The sequence below is a fragment of the Taudactylus pleione genome, unplaced genomic scaffold (genome assembly GCF_031769625.1).
Source record: "Taudactylus pleione unplaced genomic scaffold, aTauple2 ptg000040l, whole genome shotgun sequence".
Classification (NCBI taxonomy): domain Eukaryota; kingdom Metazoa; phylum Chordata; class Amphibia; order Anura; family Myobatrachidae; genus Taudactylus; species Taudactylus pleione.
Window position 1 is genome coordinate 25,612,281 of NW_028284442.1, and position 22,267 is coordinate 25,634,547.

Here is a 22,267-nt window from a genome sequence, read left to right on the forward strand (position 1 = left end):
AAGTACCCCAAGCTGTTAGAGATTAAATTTAGCAGCTAATGTGTTTGGGAAGTGGTACTGTACATTATCCACAATTAAGCACAACATGCAGGAAAAGTAGCTAAGTGACTATTAAACTGTCCAGTTTGTCATGGGAACTGCACCTTTAAGTTGAAAAGTTCTGTGGCAAAATAATTCAATTACAGTGCTACCTGCAGCTTGTGAACAAGCTATTTATACCCTTCTGAAAGTGTTCATAATTAAAAAATAGTTAGAGGACTGAAAGGCTCGGCTGGTGAAATGACAGATGAATGAGGGAGACATCGCGGAGCACAACAGCATGTGTGTGAAAGGAAATAAGAAAAATGACAGGGCTAAGAAAAACTGAGATCTACAGCATGTGGTTCATCGAAGTGATGATTTACATTGAAATCTTGTGCAGGAACAAACCTGCAGAATGACAGGAGAGATGTAAACAATACTTACTGAGTAATGGCCAAGGTGAAAGAGAACTGCTGATCGATTGGCAAAGCACACTGCAATCTCCTCCGTGCCAGGGCCGGCATGTGAGATAGCCTGCAGGAAAGACACTTGTAGACTCTACAAAAGTTTGCCAAGTACAGGTAAACACATTGAAGTCTGATTATCATCTGCAATACAAGCCCAGAATCAGATTTATAGAGATGCGTCCACATACATCTAGCCACCTTGCATGTTAAACAGCCCTTCTCGTCGCATCCTGCTATGGCGCGATTCGGTAGTGGCGAGCGGATTTTTGTGCAACTTATTCCTCACACAGAATATAGGCATGCAGCATATCATTCTAATTAGCATAAGCTGCTTGTGCGTTTGCATCGCTTTGCGAATAAGACGCATTTTATGGGTAGTCGCACATCGCTACCGAGTCGCCAGGTGCTCACACGTTATGTGTAACGCAACTTGTAGCGCATGGAGGATATATGTATGTGGACACATCTGTACTTCCTGCTTTCTACACCCAAGGAAACAGTGGTACAAATTTCTATTCAAAAGTTTACTTTTGTTTTAACTGATCATAAAAAATAAAAAAAAAAAAAAAAAAAATGGAGGAATGAACCTATAAACCAGGTCTACTTGGTAGAGATACTCCTGCACTGTGTCCATGTATTGAATCTGCAATTCACCTAAACCAGCTGGAGAGCTACAGATTGCCTGTGCCTGAGACAGAACATCACTGCGTTTCTGAAAGTGAGATGACACCTCAGCAGTAAATATAGCACACCGTGTAGTCATCAAAACAAACAAACATTTCATTAGTAACATATTAATTAAAACAACACAATATCAATACACATATAAACAACAGAACAAGCTGTGGAGAAAGAATATTAGTGCAAATGTTCAGATTGTAGGTAGACGCAAATAGACTTGGAGCTTCCCTGAACCCGCTGGCACATTCTCATTTCATCCCACAAATAAAGATGAAGTACACTATCTACACTCTTTTTAGGGGCCTATTCTACTACCTATCCTCTTGATCAGATACACTGAAAAAAAAAGTAGAGCACTATTTCCTGTGATCATCCCAACCTTAACCAAAATCTCTCTACTGGTATCTATCCATCACAGGGCCTGATTCACTACGGATCGCAATCCTGGTTATATGCACGCACCGCAGACGCTAATATCAGCGGTGCTATATAAGTGTTTGCATTCACATTGTGAATGCAGCCTGACATAAGGACGCCCACTTCCCTTTACTCACATCCGTATACAAAGGGAATATAGCGAAACCATCTGTAACCGAGTAACATCGGACCCATAAGTACACTTGCACAAGCCCTGACCTTACTCAGAAATTGCTAACATCCACGCATGCTATCAGTGCTGTGGCAGCTTATGGCCACACAGTGGATAATTTATGCAACGCACTGGCATGCCTGCGCTCGCCCGACCACCTCCCCCATCACCACCCACAAACGGCACTTTCTGTCAATCACTCTGCTCTGGGTCTGTGTAGCCTCTGCAATTGCAATTCTGTTTGCAATTGCTAGTTCGCGCACTGCGATGCATGCGCAGAACGCAACAATCGACCGATTGCGTGAGTCTTTGTAACTGTGAACCAAGACGAATTAGGCCTACTGTCCATTATATCAGTGATTACTCAAATTCTAAAAAACAAAATTCTGACCCAAACTCTCTCTCAAATTACCGTCCCATCTCCCAGCTCCCATGCCCCTTCAAGCTACTTGAGAGACTTGCCTATACTCACCTCACACACTTTCTTCACTCACATAAGCTTTCATTGCCAACACTCTACAGAAACAGCACTGACTAAGGTAGTGAATGATCTGGTCACTGCCAAGGCTAGAGGCAATTACTGACTACTTATTCTAGATCTCTCTTCTCATATAAACACTACAAGCCGTAGGTCATCAGGACACAGCTCTATCCTGGTTCTCATCCTACGTATCTAATCGCTCTTTCACTGTTCGTTTCTCTGAATCCACCTCCTCTTAGCTTTATCTATCAGTTGGAGCACCCCAGGGCTCAGTCTTAGGTCCTCTGCTTTTCTCAATTTAGACCAGATCTATTGGCAAACTTATCAGCATCTTTGTATTTTAGTATCATCTATATGTTGTTTGCTACTCAAATCTCCTCAGATTTGTCATCATCTGTATTGGTCCGCATTACTGAATGGCAGCACAGACGGTGTAATGGTAGCATTACTGCCTCACAGCACTGAGGTCATGGGTTCAATTCCCACCACGGCCCTAACTGTGTGGAGTTTGTATATTCTCCCTGTGCTTGCGTGGGTTTCCTTCGGGTACTCCGGTTTCCTCCCACATTCCAAAAATATACTGGTAGGTTAATTTGCTCCCAACAAAAATTAACCCTAGTGTGTGTGTGTGTGCATGTGATAGGGAACATAGAGTGTAAGCTCCACTGGGGCAGGGACTGATGTGAATGGCCAACTATTCTCTGTAAAGCGCTGAGGAATATGTGTGCGCTATATAAATAACTGGCAATAAATAAATAATAAATAATGTCATCTTGGATGTCATCTCACCACCTCAAGCTTAACATTTCCAAAATAGAATTAATAATATTTCCACCAGCCAATAGTAGTTACCAACCTGATATCTCTATCGCGGTTGATAACCAGACTGTCAAGCCCACCCCATAAGTGCCGGGCACGCCCCAAAGATTGATGAAAAGGGACCCCTTTTATCACGGCCACGCCCCTTTCGGACGCAAGTGTGCCTTTTCTAGGTCCAGCACTCTGCCCTACGCCGGACCTAGAGGGGTTCCCTTTCTAGGTCCAGCACCCTGCCCTGCGCCGGACCTAGAGGGAACACTACAATATGTCTCCAAATCATGTTACATACATCTAAAAAACATCCAGAGAATGACCATATCTTGCAGAAGACACTGCAAACATCATTCATGCACTCATTATCCCCCACATTGATTATTGCAACAGTCTCCTTATTGGTCTTCCCCAAAACAGACTCTCACCACTAGAAACCAATGTGAATGCAGCTGCGATGCAAATCTTTCTTGCTAAACGCTCATCGTCTGCTGCGCTCTGTCAGTTCCTCCATTGGTTACCTGTTTTCTACCAAATTCAATATAAAATAATTTTACTTACACATAAGGCTATTAGACAAACTACACCAACATACATCTCTTCACTCATCTCAAAATATCTCCCAACCTGACCTCTCCACTCTACACAAGATCTGCGCCTCTCATCCACATGCATTACTTGCTCCCATTCACAAGTTACAGAACTTTTTTTTCAGGCTGCACCCAATCTGTGGAATGCCCTCCCATGCACAATAAAACTTTCCTCTAGTCTCCAAACCTTTAAGCGTTCACTGAAAACTCACCTCTTCAGACAAGCTTATCAGATTCCGGAACCACCTACATAACATTCATAATCTATCCTGCCCAATTATATCCCCACTATACAGTCCACACATACAGTAACTTTACATATTTTCACTTTCATAAATAGGTAGCACCTATCCTTGTGTATCAATGCCTATTTCTCTGTAGATTGTAAGCTTGCGCGCAGGGCCCTCTTACCTCTATGTCTGTCTGTTACTACCCAGTCTTGTTTTATTACTGTCTGTTCCCATTTGTAAAGTGCAACAGAATATGCTCCCCTTTATTATTATTACTATTACTTCTTATTAACAGTTACTTATAAACTACTACAATAGCTATAGACCTAATTCCTTTGGCCCAGGGCAAGAAAATAGGCACAGTCTCTGCTCCTTGGTGGAATCAGAGTTAACAAGTAGGTGGAATTGGTTCTTTATATGTCCCTGTAGCCTCTGGTTGAGGAATTATAGGATTAATGCAATTTGATGTATTTGAAGCTAACCACTAAGGTTAATTTTTACCTGTACAGTAGCATTAGGAATGCTTAGTGATCTTTTACTATTTTTTTTTTATTACTATAAGGTGTGCTATATATACTAATGAGGTGTCATCACGCATTTAGATCTACCACAATTCTCTATTGTTTGCCATTTTTGAGGACACAGCCCCAGGCAGCGGCAATCAGTGACTACACCATATGACAATTATATACTTATTGTATTGTGCCTTGCACTAAGTGGAATGTTTTGTCTGCTCTTGGTTTATCGCGGCATTACTGTTTTCCAGCAGTTCACATTCTCACACAACCAAGTAGAGGAGGTTCAGGAGACTTTACGGTGATATGTAAGAATTAAACATTTCCAATTAGGAAAATACAATTTACTGTAAATTCATTTGTTGTATCATTCAGTACAGAACTACTGTACATTCACAGAGTAGCAGAAGTTGTTCTGCATTCATCATTAATAACACTATCTTTTAGGAGATATAGATATCTGAGATCACCTGTATGACAATGCAAGCATGCAGCTTGGTACATTGTATGCATTGGTGTCTTGTTGTATCCATATCATCTAGAAGCACCATTACTCACTGTACCTAAGTACTAAAGCAGAGACTGCAGATTTGTGCTATTGTTAGAACTCTGCTTTGCCCTGTCCCACTGCAGTATAATTCCCTGCCACCAGGGGTCACCAGGCCTCTGGTTATGTGATCTGCAGTACTGGTCCTTACCAGAGGTGCTGCTCTTTGGACTCTGTTTTGTGCCCAAGTGTCAGGTAACTCAATTACCAGCATGCACTACAACGGCTATTTAGTCTGTATGAGCCCAGCAGTCATTGCTGGATCATTAATCATTCATAACAGAAAAACTTTTGCTATCGGCGCTAACAATAATATACTGCAAATTTATGTGTGTGCAGCAAATAAAACAAAGGGGATTTTGTCATGATTTTATCAAAGCATTTAAGCCTGCAGCCCAGCATCAAGGGACCCCATTTTTCTGCAGGTCCCTAACACTAGCATATATGCCTAGCACATCATTACATTGCAGTTAAATGTACTCACCTCCTAGATACAGAGGGACACATCTATACAGGGGCTGGCTGTTAGCCACACCAAACTAGGCCTTTTATAGCCTTAATTGAAAGTTTTTCTGTTTTGTATACATATATGGCATTAATATTGCCATGCTGCCGGTACCATGTATGATATGGGTAAAACCGAGCGCGGGCATATTTCTTTTCCATTAATCATTCATGTTTGGTTTCTGCATCTCCCTGTTTTGCTGTCCGCTAGAACTTTGGATTCCAGGGCCTGTTTTGTTCCTGCAAGCTCCTGTTTCTGTTAAGCAAAAGAACTTCTGCCATTATCAGGTTACCATTCTGCTGTGTGTTTCTGGATGCTCTATGCTTCTGCCATTCACCACATTGTCATCCTGCTATTGTTTCTGGACTCTGTTTGCTTCTATCATTTATTGCAAGACTCCTATGTACCAGCATTCAATATTCCTGCATTATCAAGCTTGCCTGTACTCGTCTGCTATTGAATCATCCCTCAATAAATATCTTCATACAGTATGTTTCACCATACTCTGTGACTTGTGGTTTACTGCACCCAGGGGTTCATAACAGCTATAGCGTCTTTTATCCTGAAATTGCTGCCTAGAACTCACTCTTAGGAAATGAGCGAGGCCCACAGGACGCAATATGATCCACGTCGCAGCCAGTCACTACAGTGCCTTCCCAGCCAATCCCTACCCACAGCACTGCCTGCCCCTAACCCACTCCTTTCCTCCAAGTACCGCCCCAGCAGCTACCTACCTTTGCCCCCTTCCTACCACCAGCACTGCCTGCCCCGAACCCCCTCCTTGCCCCCAGTACTGTCCCAGCTGATATCTACCCTAACCCTCTCACTGCTCCAGTACTGCTATCTACCCTTATCCCCCTTCCTACCCCAACTGCAACATGCTCTTACCCCCATCTACCCCTTCCATGCCTCAGCCCCCAGCTCTATACTAACTGCTGCCTGCCCTTAACCCCCTCTTTTCCCTGCTACCTGACCTCTCTCCTAGCACTGTCCTTGCCCTGCACCTGTTGGCTATCTGAAATCAAGGCAATGTATTTATAAGCATTATCCGTATTGAAAATATGAGTGTGACTTCCCCTGGTATATGTGTAGGGCATGTGGGGTGGTCTGATGCTATGTTGGTAGGCATATGGAGAGCTCAAACACATAATTTGTGATGGGATCCAGAAACAGTGGAGTAGGACCCCAATTTTCTAAAGTGAGGGGTCCCTGGGACCCACATATATTTTCACTTAGCGCGATCACTGCTAAAGGCTAAAAATATTCCTCACACTTTTCAAAAGCTTTGTAAAATGTTTCTTCACAAGTGATTTATGACCTTTTAAATGATAACATTGATTTCGCAACAATTCAAAAAGGAAACCTACTGCAATTACAAACTGTAGACTTTGAATGATACAATAAATCTGTATTCATGCACCACAGGACTGCTAGTAGTAATATAAGGAAAATGACCTAAACCTGGCGCTTGTCTATATAAACACAAGTTCCCCCATAGAAGTCTATAAAGCGCCTGGGTTGACTCTTCCTGTTTAATAACGCTGCACACTGTAGTCTGGTATCAAATGGCATAACAATGAAGAAAAGAGATTTTGCTTTTCCCAAATGGCTGCTGAGTGTACCTTGGAATATAAAGCTGCGGCAGCTGTATACTGCTTTCTTCCAAACCTTTTATTTCCCTCCTCTTTGTAGAATAGCACAGCACGAGGCTCTTTCTCCACACTTAGATCACTGCACAAACTAGCCAATACCTCCTCTTCTTCCTGCCTGTGGAGAGAAATTAAAAACAGGTGCTTGTATGGTGTGCATACACATGTTTTGTCCCCCAGTACTTGCAAGCCCAATCCCCTCCGCTTGACTTTCACATAAGCATTACCACTTGCAAAACCTGTGCTTCACACCATCTAAAAATGTTCCTTCCCCACTGTGTGCTGAAAAGGAGAGAACACTTTACAGTACTTAAGACACAGCTGATTTTGGCCTTGATCTATTTGTGACAGATCAAAATGAATCTGAACTCGGCATGGAAATGTACTGACCAGTAAAAGGTAACGACCAATACATTTACAATATAAATGCTGTCGCTCTAAACCGTAACACATAGCAGTCAATAGCATTCATCTACAGTATATGGGAATGTGTCACTTGCTGCCAGGCTACAGAAATCATCTCATACTCCTGCACAGAACACAAACCTGCCACAAGTACTTAATCTGTACCACCGCCATGTCTGTAACAGGAACTTCAGATACCAGCCATTAGAGATGATGTTACATTATTTCATTTATCTCAGTAGTGGGAAAAGTGGCCCGACGGACGCTAGCGGCCCAGTGACTCTTCATCTACAGCAACCAGGTCTGTGCCCGGTTCTGACTTATTCTCTACTTTCTCGTAACAAGAATAAGAATGGACGGGAGCAGATAACATCCACATAATAAGACTTCCTTTGCACACTGCAGGGAGGTAACACAGCACATCCGATTGTAGGAGGTGGTAGGAGTGCAGTATATTATGTACCACACACTCAGGGCCTGATTCAGAGCCGGACGCTATTTGCGGACGCTCGTTCAGAAAAAGGGGCTGGCTATTTAAATTAAGCGCTCGCAGTTTGCGGTCTGTTGACGCCTCTATGTCTGAACGAGCAAACAAAACATGTGCTCACTATTTTGGAAAAAACGCCCCCTGGCTGCTCGCATCATACGTCATCTCCGCTATTTATTTGATTAATCGGGTACATCGTAAGGCGTATGAACTGCTCGCAGTGCTTGTGGTAGCATTTTCCTACCACAATCATGCGAGCAGTTCAGGCTAAAAGACAACCAAGTGACGTGGTCGATGACGCTGCTTTGTTAATTATGCACACCCTTAAAATGCCCGTTTTGACCGTTTGGCACGCCTGCGTTCGGATCTCCACTCCCCGTTTTCAAGCAACTTCCCCTGTTACCACCCACAAACGCCTCAATCTGTCACTCAAATTAGCAGGCATTCGCTATTTTGCGAGCACACGATTTTTGACCGCACTGACTGGTTCGCGCATGCGTACTAAAACCCATACGCATGCGTAGATGTGCGAACATCGCCTGGAGCGAACGAGCGGCTGCTTACGAGCGGCTCTGAATCAGGCCCTCAGATCCAGACTATATGTCAGAATTATTTTCCCTAAAGGTTGCTAAATTAGCTGGTGAGTGGGGACAATGTAGGAATGGCATTTGGGGAGGTCTTGGGGCCATGTGGTTTGGTCTGGGTGGTATGTGGATGGCATTTGCAGTTGGCTTGGACTGAGATAAGGAGGAACTGACTAAAATTAATCTCACATGGCTGTTCAGATGTATGGCCTTTAATGAGCTAAAGGTGTTTGTAATTTTTAGAATTTATGTATGTATATATATATATATATATATATAAATAATAGGGGCACAGTCGTGTCCTTATATTAAGGCTGTATCTAAAAAAACGGACTTCTACATAGAGAATTCTGAGGGGGGGAGGCAGGGTGTTTAAGGGGCTACACCTCAAAAGCTATAGGAGGTACAGAGTTGAAATTTGGTAGGGGGCGGGTAGATCTGTCGCACGGTGCTGCATGCCAAATTGTAGGGCATAAACATAAAAAATGAGGATTTGGGAGTAATATAAAGCTCCAACTGTCACATTTTTCTGACATTCTCAGTTAGGACCACTTTTTTGCTATAGTCTATGGGGGTTCGTTGGGAAGGCAAAACTCAGGGTAGGTGGCGGATTTAGACTTGGGGCTTGTTTCATTAGGTAGGGTTTGTGCCCGGGTATGTGATTTTGGGGTTCAGGTAAATTAGAAAGTTACAGTTTTTAAACTATTGCCTCAAGAATGCGCCATTGTAGAGCTAGGACTTTCAACTTGTTGCGCAGCCTCAGTAGGAGCCTCCAGCAGGTGTAGTCATAGTGGCTTCACTTGGGTGCAGCAAAATGGCCGTCATTTGCGGGGGGTAGGAAGCTGGCGTTTGCTGCATCCGGGATGCGTGGGAGAGTGGGTATGGGGTTAGCGGGCATTAGCTGCGGCCAGGTACCGGGGATGGTAGCGGCGGCGGTGGTGCAGGCGTTGGGACCCGGGGGAGGTAGCAGCACACAGATGCAGGATCGGATCTCAATGGTGAGAACCGAGCGTGCCCTTTTCAAAAATGGCCACCGCAAGCCACTCACAGCTCGTGACATTATCGCCCCGCCCCCTGGACTGGCTTAAATACTGCGGGGCGGCTGCAGAGAAGAGCTGCCGAAGACAGATGCCGCGGAAGCCCTGGATGGGCAATGGCCAGGAAAAAGAGCTTAAAGGCCGTCGCCCTCCAGGTGAAGACGCCATAGAAGTCCTGGGGGAGCGGGCAGCCATGTAAAAGAGCTTAAGGCTGCCGCACCCCAGGTGAAGGTCCCGCTAAATAAAATATTTTAAAAAACGGTGTCTTTTTTATTTAAAAATTTATTTTGCAGGGGTACTATAGGTACCAGCAGGCCCCGCTGGTCTCCAAGTGCCATTATGCGGGGGATGCCTGCTGGGACCTGTAGTACTACTGCGTCAGCCTTAATGATCGTAATTTCACTGCTTTTTGGAGTTTGAGTGGCAGAAAATCAATTGGTTTTGTGAATTTTCAAATCATGTCTAAGCAGCCTTAATGGGACATGTGAAACAGTAAGGTTTTTTGTCTATGGAATGTATATATACAGTCATGTGTATAAATATTGGGACATTGACAGAATATTCATATTTTGGCCTCTATTCACCACCACAATGGCTTTGAAATGAAACAAACTAGATGTGCTTTAACTGCAGACTTTCAGATTTAATTTAAGGGTAATTACATCCAAATCAGGTGAACGGTGTAAGAATTACAATGGTTTCTATATGTGCCTCCCACTTTTTAAGGGGCCAAAAGTAATAGGACAAACTAAACAATCCTAAATCTAACTTTCACTTTTTAATACTTTGTTGCAAATCCTCTGCAGGCAAATACAGCCTGAAGTCTGGAACGCATAGACATCACCAGACGCTGGGTTTCATCCCTGGTGATGCTCTGCCAGGCCTCTACTGCAAATGTCTTCAGTTCCTGCTTGTTCTTGGGGCATTTTCCCTTCAGATTTGTCTTCGTCAAGTGAAATGCATGCTCAGTCGGATTCAGGTCAGGGGATTGACTTGGCCATTGCATAACATTCCACTTTTTAGCCTTGAAAAACTCTTTGGTTGCTTTTGCAGTATGCTTCGGGTCATTGTCCATCTGCACTGTGAAGCGCCGTCCAATGAGTTCTGAAGCATTTGACTGAATATGAGCATATAATATTGCCCGAAGCACTTCAGAATTCATTCTGCTGCTTTTGTCAGCAGTCACATCATCAATAAATACAAGGGAACCAGTTCCATTGGCAGCCATACATGCCCACGCCATGACACTACCACCACCATGCTTCACTAATGAGGTGGTATGTTTTGGATCATGAGCAGTTCCTTTCCTTCTCCATACTCTTCTCTTCCCATCACTCTGGTACAAGTTGATCTTTGTCTCATCTATCCATAGGATGTTGTTCCAGAACTGTAATGGCTTTTTTAGATGTTGTTTGGCAAACTCTAATCTGGTCTTCCTGTTTTTGAGGCTCACCAATGGTTTACATCTTGTGGTGAACCCTCTATATTCACTCTTGTGAAGTCTTCTCTTGATTGTTGACTTTGACACATATACACCTACCTCCTGGAGAGTGTTCTTGATTTGGCCAACTGTTGTGAAGGGTTTTTCTTCACCAGGGAAATAATTCTTCTGTCATCCACCACAGTTCTTTTCCGTGGTCTTCTGGGTCTTTTGGTGTTGCTGAGCTCTCCGGTGCGTTCTTTGTTTTTAAGAATGTTCCAAACAGTTGATTTGGCCACACCTAATGTTTTTGCTATCTCTTTGATGGGTTTGTTTTGATTTTTAAGCCTAATGATGGCTTGCTTCACTGATAGTGACAGCTCTTTGGATCTCATATTGAGAGTCGACAGCAACTGATTCCAAATCAAATGTCACACCAAGAATCAACTCCAGACCTTTTACCTGCTTAATTGATAATGAAATAACGAGGGAATAGCCCACACCTGTCCATGAAATCGCTTTTCAATTGATAGCCCCATTACTTTTGGCCCCTTAAAAAGTGGGAGGCACATATAGAAACCATTGTAATTCCTACACCGTTCACCTGATTTGGATGTAATTACCCTCAAATTAAATTTGAAAGTCTGCAGTTAAAGCACAACTTGTTTGTTTCATTTCAAAGCCATTGTGGTGGTGAACAGAGGCCAAAATATGAAAATTCTGTCAATATCCCAATATTTATGCACCTGACATATATATATATATATATATATATATATATATTCAGTCTCTAAAAGATACATTTACCAATGTTAACAGTCCTTGATAAAAGTATTTTTTAGAAACTGAAACGTTTTTTATTTGTGTCGGATTGCATAAGTGACAATCATTCCATACAGGTGTTCTAATACTGGACTGGTTTATAAGGAGGTGAATCCTCTCATTCTTTATACCCCTCTGAAGAAATCCCCTATGGGGAGAAACGCGTTCGGGCATAATGAACTGATATATCCCTGCACCTGACCGTCTGCACAGCTTGGATACTTTCCGGAGAAATCAACTCCGCCGCTAAAGCTGCATTCTGCTAGCCGCTTGCCATCTATAACAACTAGAGGCTGTCTCTGTTTTGAGAAGGAGATCCGGAATTCCCTGGGAACCGTGGAGCTGGTGATTATTATTTTCCGCTACCTACACTGGTGACTTGCCTTGATTCTCTATGTAACCACGGGCGCTGGCTTCTGAGACAGAGCCGACGCCTCATAGGAGACGCTGCACCTGACAGCGGGCAGCAACAGCCAGATAAGATCCGTAGCTACTTATAAGTAACGGACAACAGCGGCAGTGCTGTTCTATACAGAGCGGAGGTTTGCATTTATTATATCTGTTTTGCATTTATTTAAATTCAATGTATTGATACTTCACTATAGGATACACTTTCTCATAAGTGATTTTAGTGAGTGGACAAATTAGCTCACAACTGGATTGAAATCAAATCACTGCAGCTGGACATGGTTCTGTGAAGTTCCTTACTGACCCAGACATGTGAATGCTGGCTGAATCAACTTTATCATTTTCTTATATGTGTTTGGGATATACAAGCTTTTTATACAGATTATTCCTGTCTAATTTCTAGTGGATATACAAGTTTTTTTTATACAAATTATTTCTGTCTAATTTATAGTGGATATATCACTACAACAAATATAATTGCGATATTTTATATATACTATATTTGATACAATTTACATTATTGTGTTACAGATGCATCTGTTTATATATGTAATAAATTTTATATTTTTTTGGGCACATTTGCAGTTTCTTAACATTCTCTCATCCACAGCTCTGTTCTTGTATTCTTTGTAGTTTTCTCTGTTGGTTAGCAACCATTGTTACAGCTGCGGAGAAAAATTAATTGAAGTACATTTGTATGTTTTAGATTTGGATTATTATCTCCACCTAGTGCCTAAAACTACTAGATTTTTGTGTTTTTGAAACGTTGCAGTAAAGGATCAGTTTTATATAGCTACCTACAGATGCTTACATAATATACATTCACTCCCACCCCCTCAGCTTCAGCTCTCATGCTGCTTGCTCCCACCTTGCTCAACTATTAAACCTTTCCCACTCTGCTGGTGCGGCCCCCTCCTCCTTCAAACATGTCCTTTTCTCAACCATACTTAAGAAACCCTGTCATCTCTGACTTTCGCTGTTCTCCCCTTTGTATACAAGCTCCTTGATAGGATCGTCTACCTTTGCTTTACCACATTTCTGTCTGCCCAGTCTGTTCTCAACCCTCTTCATTCTGGTTTCAGCTCCCTCCACACTAGCAAAACAGCTCTCACCATGGTCATCAATGACCTTCTCACCACTAGAAATCAAAGGGTCATTTTTCTTACCTCACCCTCCTTGCTCTGGCTTCGACGCTGTTCACCAATCTCTCCTCCTTCACAACCACCATTCTAACATTTTCTGCGACTCTGTCCCATATTAGTTCTCCTCTTACCTCTCCAACTTTCTGTCTCACTCCCTAACTCCACCTCCCTCTCATTCTCTCTACCTGCTGGTGTCCACAAGGGTCTGTAAATGACCCCCATCTCTTCTCTCTATATGCCTTCTTACAGTACAAAACATTGCAGGACAAGGAGATGGTTTATAAACGTTGCTGCAACAGCGGTCATAATACTCAAACAGCAGAGCGACAGAAATCATTGTTATAGGGAGTATAGAATAGAAGATAGTAAAAGTATGATGAGGAAAATAACATGAGGAGCTATTTCAGTCTCCAATACAGTCTTTATGCTGATGACAAATCTTCCTCTCCTCCACTGACCTCTCTAGGTCCTCATTCACATCTCTCTATCCTAGATGTCCGAGCACTTCCTGAAACATGACATGACTCATTACTTTCTCACCTGTTTCCCGACAACTCCACCATCTCTCTCCATTGACACTACTCTCTCTTCTGTCCCCTGCCGTCTCTGTGTTTTCCTCGATTCCACTATCTCCTTCATTCCCCACATCCAAGCCATCTCTCAGTCCTGCCATTTCCACCTCCATAATATTTATTATTTCTGCCTTATCCCTCTGCAAATCTCCAACCTATGCCATAAGCTCCACGAAGGCCGAATTTCTTAGTGCCCAAGTGACCCTGGTGTCCAAATCAACTGCTTTCTACAGACAGATAGAGTTACTCAGATTTGCCTCAGAGTTAGACTCTGGAATCTAGAAGCTGTACCTGATCCTCTTTTAAAGGGCAAAGAGAAGACCAGTACGGAGAACAAATACACAAACGTTGCAGAGATCTTGTAGTATGGCAGCTACAATTGTTTTTGAACTTCACTTCCTACATCAGTACATTCTTTTACAGCAGAAAAGTGCTGATTACTCAGATAATAAAGCAAGCACACTATATAATTTGAAAGTTCCTACAGTGAAGGTAATAATAAATATGCTCAGCAATTTAAAATTGAATATCTTCAACCATATTTCCAACTAAAACTTTCCACATTCCAGAACCCGTTTAAAGCAGTAATCTACCGCCAGAGAGCTGTAAAAGATGGTGCCATGCTATTTTTTTTTAATAAGAATTTCACAGGAGATGCCCCAAACCCCCCTCCCCCTCCAAATAATAAAATAAAATAAAAACTATGCGTGGTGGAGCAAGAGGTGGAACTCATAACACTGCTGAAGTTGCACCTTTTTTTAATTTAAATTAAAAAAATTCCAAGAAATGTATATGGGTCAAATGATGCTGCATTATAGAAAGGACATGCATATTATTACTGTATAGAAACAGCTGTGGTATAATGGAGAAGGGTAGTTTTTCTAGAGATGTATTGTTTGCTTAACGCTAGAACGCGCTCCTGCCTGCATGTATCATTGTTCTGCATCGCAAAAAAAAGCTTTAAACTGCTAGAGCTGCTCTGGGTAGAAACGCATTAGCACTTGCCGTATTTAAACGCTCCCATACTGATGCCACAAAGTGAAGAGGGTGAACGCCCCCCATCATGCATCCTCAATTACGCTCTGAAAATGCTGCATCTGTCAATTATGTCCAACTCACACCACACAATGGACTGATAATTTGAATGCATCCCTCTCACATACAGTTAGTGTATTACAGATAACGGTGCAGCATGTTAAATAATGTTTTGTTGCAATAAAGTCAAATACACAGAGCTAGTTACAGGTAAAATCATCAGAGAAATAATATAGCATAGTACAGTATCAATGATATTCACTGCAACAAACTCTATGAACTTTTAAACACTTGGACACTCACACCCCATGCTGCTCTCATAGTTCTGCTGCAAAATGTGTTCCCAATCCAAGCATCATTGAGTCAGTTTAATTGATTTTTCACTCCTTGTGTGATTGCAAAAAAATATTACTGTTCTTTTTCAACATTTCAGTATCATGAAATATGAGTTGATGTTTGCTTCTCGCTAGGATTCTTGAAGTAAATTCTTCAATCTTGCAATCCCTATAAGGATTCCAAACCCATGATCCTGAATGTTTTGAGTCCTAACAATAACCAGGAATATAATTATTAAATCCCGAGTATTAAAAAATTCAAAATACACTATAGATTTGGTCAGGGAGCAGTGGGATGAGACTTACCTTCTCACAGTTCTGGATGTATTATCCGGTCCTCAAGCTCTCCCTAGGCCTAGTAGAGGACCGGACAATGCACCGTCCATCAAGAGAAGCCTGTTCTGAGAGCATCTGTATGTGAATAAGGTAAGTGAAAGGTGAGCGGGGAGAGGGATGACAGAGGGGAACGAGGTAGAAGAAAAGCAGGGGGAGAGATGGATAGCAGAGAGAGGAGGAGGGAGAGATGGATGGCAGAGAGGACTGGAAGGGGGAGATGGATGGCAGAGAGGACAGGAAGGGGGAGATGGATGGCAGAGAGGACAGGAAAGGGGAGATGGATGGCAGAGAGGACAGGAAAGGGGAGATGGATGGCAGAGAGGACAGGAAGGGGGTGATGGATGGCAGAGAGGACAGGAAGGGGGTGATGGATGGCAGAGAGGACAGGAAGGGGGTGATGGATGGCAGAGTGGACAGGAAGGGGGAGATGGATGGCAGAGAGGACAGGAAAGGGGAGATGGATGGCAGAGAGGACAGGAAAGGGGAGATGGATGGCAGAGAGGACAGGAAAGGGAAGATGGATGGCAGAGAGGACAGGAAGGGGGTGATGGATGGCAGAGAGGACAGGAAGGGGGTGATGGATGGCAGAGAGGACAGGAAGGGGGTGATGGATGGCAGAGAGGACAGGAAGGGGGTGATGGATGGCAGAGAGGACAGGAAGGGGGTGATGGATGGCAGAGAGGACAGGAAGGGGGTGATGGATGGCAGAGAGGACAGGAAGGGGGTGATGGATGGCAGAGAGGACAGGAAGGGGGTGATGGATGGCAGAGAGGACAGGAAGGGGGTGATGGATAGCAAGGAGAGGACAGGAAAGGGGAGATGGATGGCAGAGAGGACAGGAAAGGGGAGATGGATGGCAGAGAGGACAGGAAAGGGAAGATGGATGGCAGAGAGGACAGGAAGAGGGGTGATGGATGGCATAGAGGACAGGAGGGGGAGATGGATGGCAGAAAGGACAGGAGGGGTGGAGATGGATGGCAGAGAGGGCAGAAGGGAGAGATGGATGGCAGAGAGGGCAGGTACTCTTCCACCATGCAATACCATCGGGGAGGCCTCATGCAGAGGACCTGGTGGGCGTTTTGGGGTTAGGGGGGGGGGCAGACTGCGTGATAGCCCTGGCACCACTCTAATTAAACAGAGTTTAATGAGGTCAGTACAGTGCCAGAGATGGCTGCTAGGGAATTAGCATAGCCACTCCCAGCTGGTGACATCATTAATTTATTCACTGAAGAAGCTAAGTGGGGGCATCCTGAGTTCACTTCACTAGCATATCAGCAGCACTATAACGTTTGCACCATCCACCAGTTGCCTGTACCTTGATCTTCATTTAGGAGCCCATTTATCATTGTATATTTGAGGTATAATCCCTGAAAACACCCATTTGGGTGTTAATCACAAATATTAAGTTTCACCCAGATGTATGAAGGAGGGACAACAGCAAGTATCTCCGATACCTGCTGTGATCACTCCATTCCCGCAAAGCAGCCGCACCCCCCATAGGTTTCTATGGGAGATGAAATGCTGCCAAATTTACCAACATCCGGAATGCGATCGCACATCACAGGGATGGGCTCCTTTCGGAGCCTGTGTCCCTGCATGTGCTTGATGATGCATCCGGGCGCTATGATCGCATATTGCAATGCGAAAATGGGTGGTAATGTCATGCCAAGATAGCATTGCAGTAGCGATCATTAATAAATAGGGGCCTTAGAGCTGTGGCCTGTTAAAAAGAGCAACCCGTGCTAGGTGACCTCGGTCACTAAAATTCCCTCACAGCCTACCGAGCCGCCAGTGCAAACACACGTCACTGACACTCTGAGTGCCAATATTGCTGTTCTCGGACCACAAGATCTATTACCTGTCAAAAAAAAAAAGAAAAGGAAAAAAGAACCTGCACCATGCAGTGGGTCTAGCACTCACCTGTCTATAGGAGTGGACTTCATAATAGAAGCATGTCAATCATGTCCTGTATGCACTGTAGGCAACCGGGCAAATTCCTCTCTGGAATCTGGACATGGGGCACTTTAGGATGATGTTCTCAGGCAAACCGTTCTCAAACCATGCTCCTCATCCGGAGTAGGTTCTTCCAGCTGCCACAAGATGGCTCTACTAACCCCCGGGCCCTCTACCAGCTTGGCAAGCTCTGGTAGGACCATCTCAGTCATGCTGATCCTGCTGCCCCTTTACAGAGTTCCCCTTTCCCATTACCTTCACAGTGTCCCCCAACCATCCCTCTCACTGGTCTCCCACCATAGTAGCACCCCCTACAGTGCCCGGCCCCTAAGTTAGATAAGCACTGCCCAACTAGACCACCAGAGATTTCGGCCCGTAGTTCTGAAAGACAATGCCCCCCTAGACCACCAGGGATTCAGGCCTGCCAAGTCCCAATAGGCCACCAGGGATTCTGACCTGTAGGACCATACCCACTGCCTACTAGACCACCAGGAATTAGAGCCCGGAGGTCTACAAGCACTGACCTACAAGGCTCCCGCGGATTTGGGCCCTTAGGTTCGAAGGCACTGCCTCACTCGATAACCAGGGTTTTGGGCCTTTAGTTCTGTAGGCACTACCTCCCTAGGCCACCAGGTATCCGGGACCGTAGGTCCATGGCCACTGCCCACTACACCATCAGGGATTCGGGCCCTTAGGTCCAAAGGCACTGCCCCACTAATCCACCAGGGATTTGGGCCTGTAGGTCTGCAGGCACTGCCCCACTAGACCACCAGGGATTTTGCCCTGTAGGTTCACATCCAATGCCCACTAGGGATTTCTGGCCCGTAGGTCCACAGGTTTTATAGGCCCTATACTTTATATCGACGGTCCCAGGGTTTTTACAGGTCAAACGTGGGAGCCGCTATTGTAAAGTATAGGCAATGTTAAAGTTAAGAAAATAGTATCAGCCCTCACAGCAGTATCTATTTATCCTGTTTAACCATGTTTTGGTTTATTCTGATTTTATTTTTACAGGTGTCCTAGTGAAGCTGAAGGGGACTAATTCAGGAAAAAGAGAACAGGTAAGTATGAAATAAAACATAGCTGAAATTAAAATGTTTTGTCATTATTAAAATGTTTTGACATTAACTTGTGTGCACGCATTGATTTGCTTTCTTCTTTGTAGAATTACAGGTGCCATCTGACCCTAATGCCAGGGCATGCTGGCACTTCTGGTTCAAAAGTTTTTTCGGGTCTGACTTCCCAGGGAAAACCAGCTCTAGTACCAAATGGCTCGGGGCTGTCTGCCACATACCACCCCACTATCACCACCCCTTTTACAGAAAAGTCCCATTATTATCTGACCCGTTATTTGGAACATGTTTGCAACTCAGATTAGACCCCGGACAGACACTTTTTACATTGCGGCGCCAACCGGGGTGAACGCTTGGAGATGATGTAATCTCCAAGCGCTACTGAAGTCGGCCAATCAGGTAGCATGCGGTACGACCCGAGTCATCGTGACCCGGATCGTGCCATTTACACTACAGGGTGACACGGGAACGACCCAGGGCCAACCCTGCAAGTTGGATCCCCCAAGTCACTGGACCCGGGTGGATCCGTTTACACTGAAAAAAGTCCTGGGTTGATGCGCGTTCATGTGCAACAACCTGGGATTTTCAGGTCAGTATAAAAGGGGTATTTGAGGGCAGCCCTTGAAAACTCGAAGTGGAAGCCTGACACTCCAGTTCAATTCTTGATAAAATAATCCGCATTAAGATAAAGTCATCCAAGCCTGTGGTGGACTTACAAAAATAAAAATTCAAAAAACGTCTGGAGTCTTGGATTCCCATCTTTCATGGAATGTAACCACTTCAAGGAAGCATGTTCCGAGACCACTACAAACCACTCTTGATAAGTAATACCGAAGTCTCTAAAGCTCATTTTATAGCAAGACATTTAATCATGGAACAACTAAACTTCCCGAAGAAAGAGTTTCTGACTAGAATATAAATTATCTGATGCTGTACCCCCCTCAAATTCCTGACATAGTACAACTCCCAAACAAACATCAGAAGCAATCACTGTAAAATTAATTGTTTAGATAAATCAGGAGCTTTCAATGCTGGGCTGTCACAGAGCAATTGTTTGACAGAAGTAAATAACACAATTGTTTCTTTGTTGTGGGCCATGCACTATTCCTTACAGGCTGCTGTTGTAATCCAAGTATTAGGTCTCTTTTTTTTTCCACGAGGCACATTTTTTAATGTTAGCAGTTAAGCCTGCTTTCCGTAATGACTGGAGCACATCCCAAATAGTGTTTAAATGTGCCATCAAAAGAGTACTGTAAATAACTACATTACCCAAATAGGCAGCAGCATAAGTTTTAGGAGGATGAAGAACCTCATCCATAAATCACTGAAAGGAAGCAGGGGCCCCATGAAGCACAAAATGCATAACAACCCATTGGAATAAAACCATGTGAGTAGAAAAGGCAATTTTTTTCCCTAAACTCCTCAGTCAAATCGATCTGCCGGTATGTAGTCAGGAAGCAGGCGGACCTAATCCCGACAGCCGGCTTCCCGACTGATTTAACCCGGCGAGGGTTAAATGACAGGCGTCTAAATCTAGACGCCTGTTATTTTACCGACACCGGGAGACAGGCGTCCGGCATCCTGATCGAAGGGACACCGGGGGGGGGGGGGGGCTTATGGCGCGGGGAGGGTTAGGTTTAGGGCTCCCGGGAGGACTTAGGGCTAGGCACCCCCCGGGAGGTTAGGGTTAGACTAGGGGGAGGGAGGGTTGGGGTTAGGCACCCCTGGGGGGGACTCAGGTTTCGGCAGCCCCCAAGGTGAATTAGGTTTAGGTTAAATTTAGGCACTTAGAGGGAGGATTAGGGTTAGGCACTGGGGGGAAGGTTAGGGTTAGGCACCCCTAAAGAAAGGTTAGGGTTAGGGGAGGGAATTAGGTTAGTCTATACTTACCTTAGGGACGATCGTGATTTTCACCCATGTCGGGCAGCCGCTGTCGGGATTCCAACCGCCGGAATCATACCGATTCCGATCTGCCAATACCCTTTTGTGAGACCAAGGGTTGAAATATACTTAATTTGTCTGAAACTAAACGATCGAGTTCATGGGATATTCTTCTTTCAAGTGTTCATTGTAGCTTCTTGATCGGGCAGGTCACCAATCAAAAAGGGGGAAAGGGCGTGGCCTCACGGCACATCCCTTTCCATCACTCTAGGGAGCGTATTCAACACTCAAGGTGATGCTGGGCTGCCTGTAAGCTGTCCCCGCATTGTGAATAGATGCACATCTAGTCCCCCTCTGCTCAAGGCCCCCTGCCCCACTTTTCCCCATCTGCAAGACACCGTGGCCTGCAAGGGAGAATAACAGCGACAGGAAGAGAAACAGAACAATTATATATTGTATCAAATTCGTTCTTCTTGGGAGTATACCTGAAAATACATTCGGGAAAGTCAGCCACTAGGGGTTTTAGAGAACTTTTCTGTTTTAAGTTTAATGAAGAGTCACCCACAATCTGCGCCCTTGGCAAAACATTCATGGATACATCACTTCCACCCTCAACATGATTAGAAAAGGTTATCTCCTGTTCTTTCCAAATTTTCAATAGTCACATAATAAATTTGTGGTTGGGAAATTTCATAATTTACGTCTCCTACTCAATAATTTACTACACAAGGACACTACCAAAACAAACCAGCACCCTTTTGAAAATGGCTCAAGGGCACCCACCAAATCAACCTCAATCTTTGGAAAAGGCATATTTACAATTGGCAAAGTTACTAATGGGGCAGAACTAAGTCGCCTTTCAGAAGTACGCTGACAATCTAGACAAGCGGAACAATATTTAGCTACTGTACTTGAGCATACATTCCCAGCCAAAGAACCTGCCAGTAAATCTCTCTATCATTTTGTCTCACCCCAAATGGCAACTCCAAGGAATTGTATGGACAAAAGACAACAAATGCTAACAAAAAGAGATGTGAACTATTATTAGCTGAAACGTTTCATCTGTTTTTCTATATTGATCTTCTCTATACAAAATATCATTCTATAAAAAAACAGTGCTATTTAATTTCTAAAAGACAGAGCCTTACTTGTAGTGGGGTAATTTCAAGTACAGTCTTGACAGTCATAAACAATCAGGTACTTTATTAACTAGTCACAGCAGCACAGTAGCATTTCAGCATTAACAAGGCAGTGTTACACCATCATCTAAGCAGTATCATAGTATAGCAATATTGCAGCATAGTATTATAATAGCATAGCAGGATTACTGCTTGCCGCACGTAGGTTCAGAGGGATAGGTCCTACCTCCATCACAGAACAAACACAATTCAATTACCAGGCTTTTAATAGGCCTTGAATTAACCAGGTGTGAGGGGGGGTGGAGTCACCACCTGAATCCCAGGAGGGTAAATCTTTCTCTGCATGAGACAGTCTGTCACTCTGCTACATAGGGCTTGATTCAGAGATGAATGATAGTGCCACCGCTGCTGTGAATTTGTACGCAGTGGCTGTGCGAAAATAGGTAAATGTTGCAGCCACCGGGATTTGTATTAAGACAATATGGGGTATATTTACTAAGCAGTGTTAGGAGACAGAGTGAAAAGTGAGAAGAAAGTGATAAGGTGCCAGGCA

At 44.0% G+C, this 22,267-nt stretch overlaps 1 protein-coding gene across 5 annotated transcripts in view; it reads right to left on the minus strand.

The window, feature by feature from the left end:
• The window catches only part of SMYD4 (SET and MYND domain containing 4), a 49,588-nt gene that overhangs the window by 13,178 nt on the left and 14,143 nt on the right, over nt 1–22,267 (minus strand). For all 5 annotated transcript variants that reach the window (XM_088454888.1, XM_088454915.1, XM_088454908.1 and 2 more), the window contains 2 exons: nt 7,059–7,203; nt 466–555 (listed from right to left, as the gene is read on the minus strand). In XM_088454888.1, the coding sequence (XP_088311014.1) occupies nt 466–555; nt 7,059–7,203 (235 nt within the window). The remainder of the gene's footprint in view (nt 1–465; nt 556–7,058; nt 7,204–22,267) is intronic.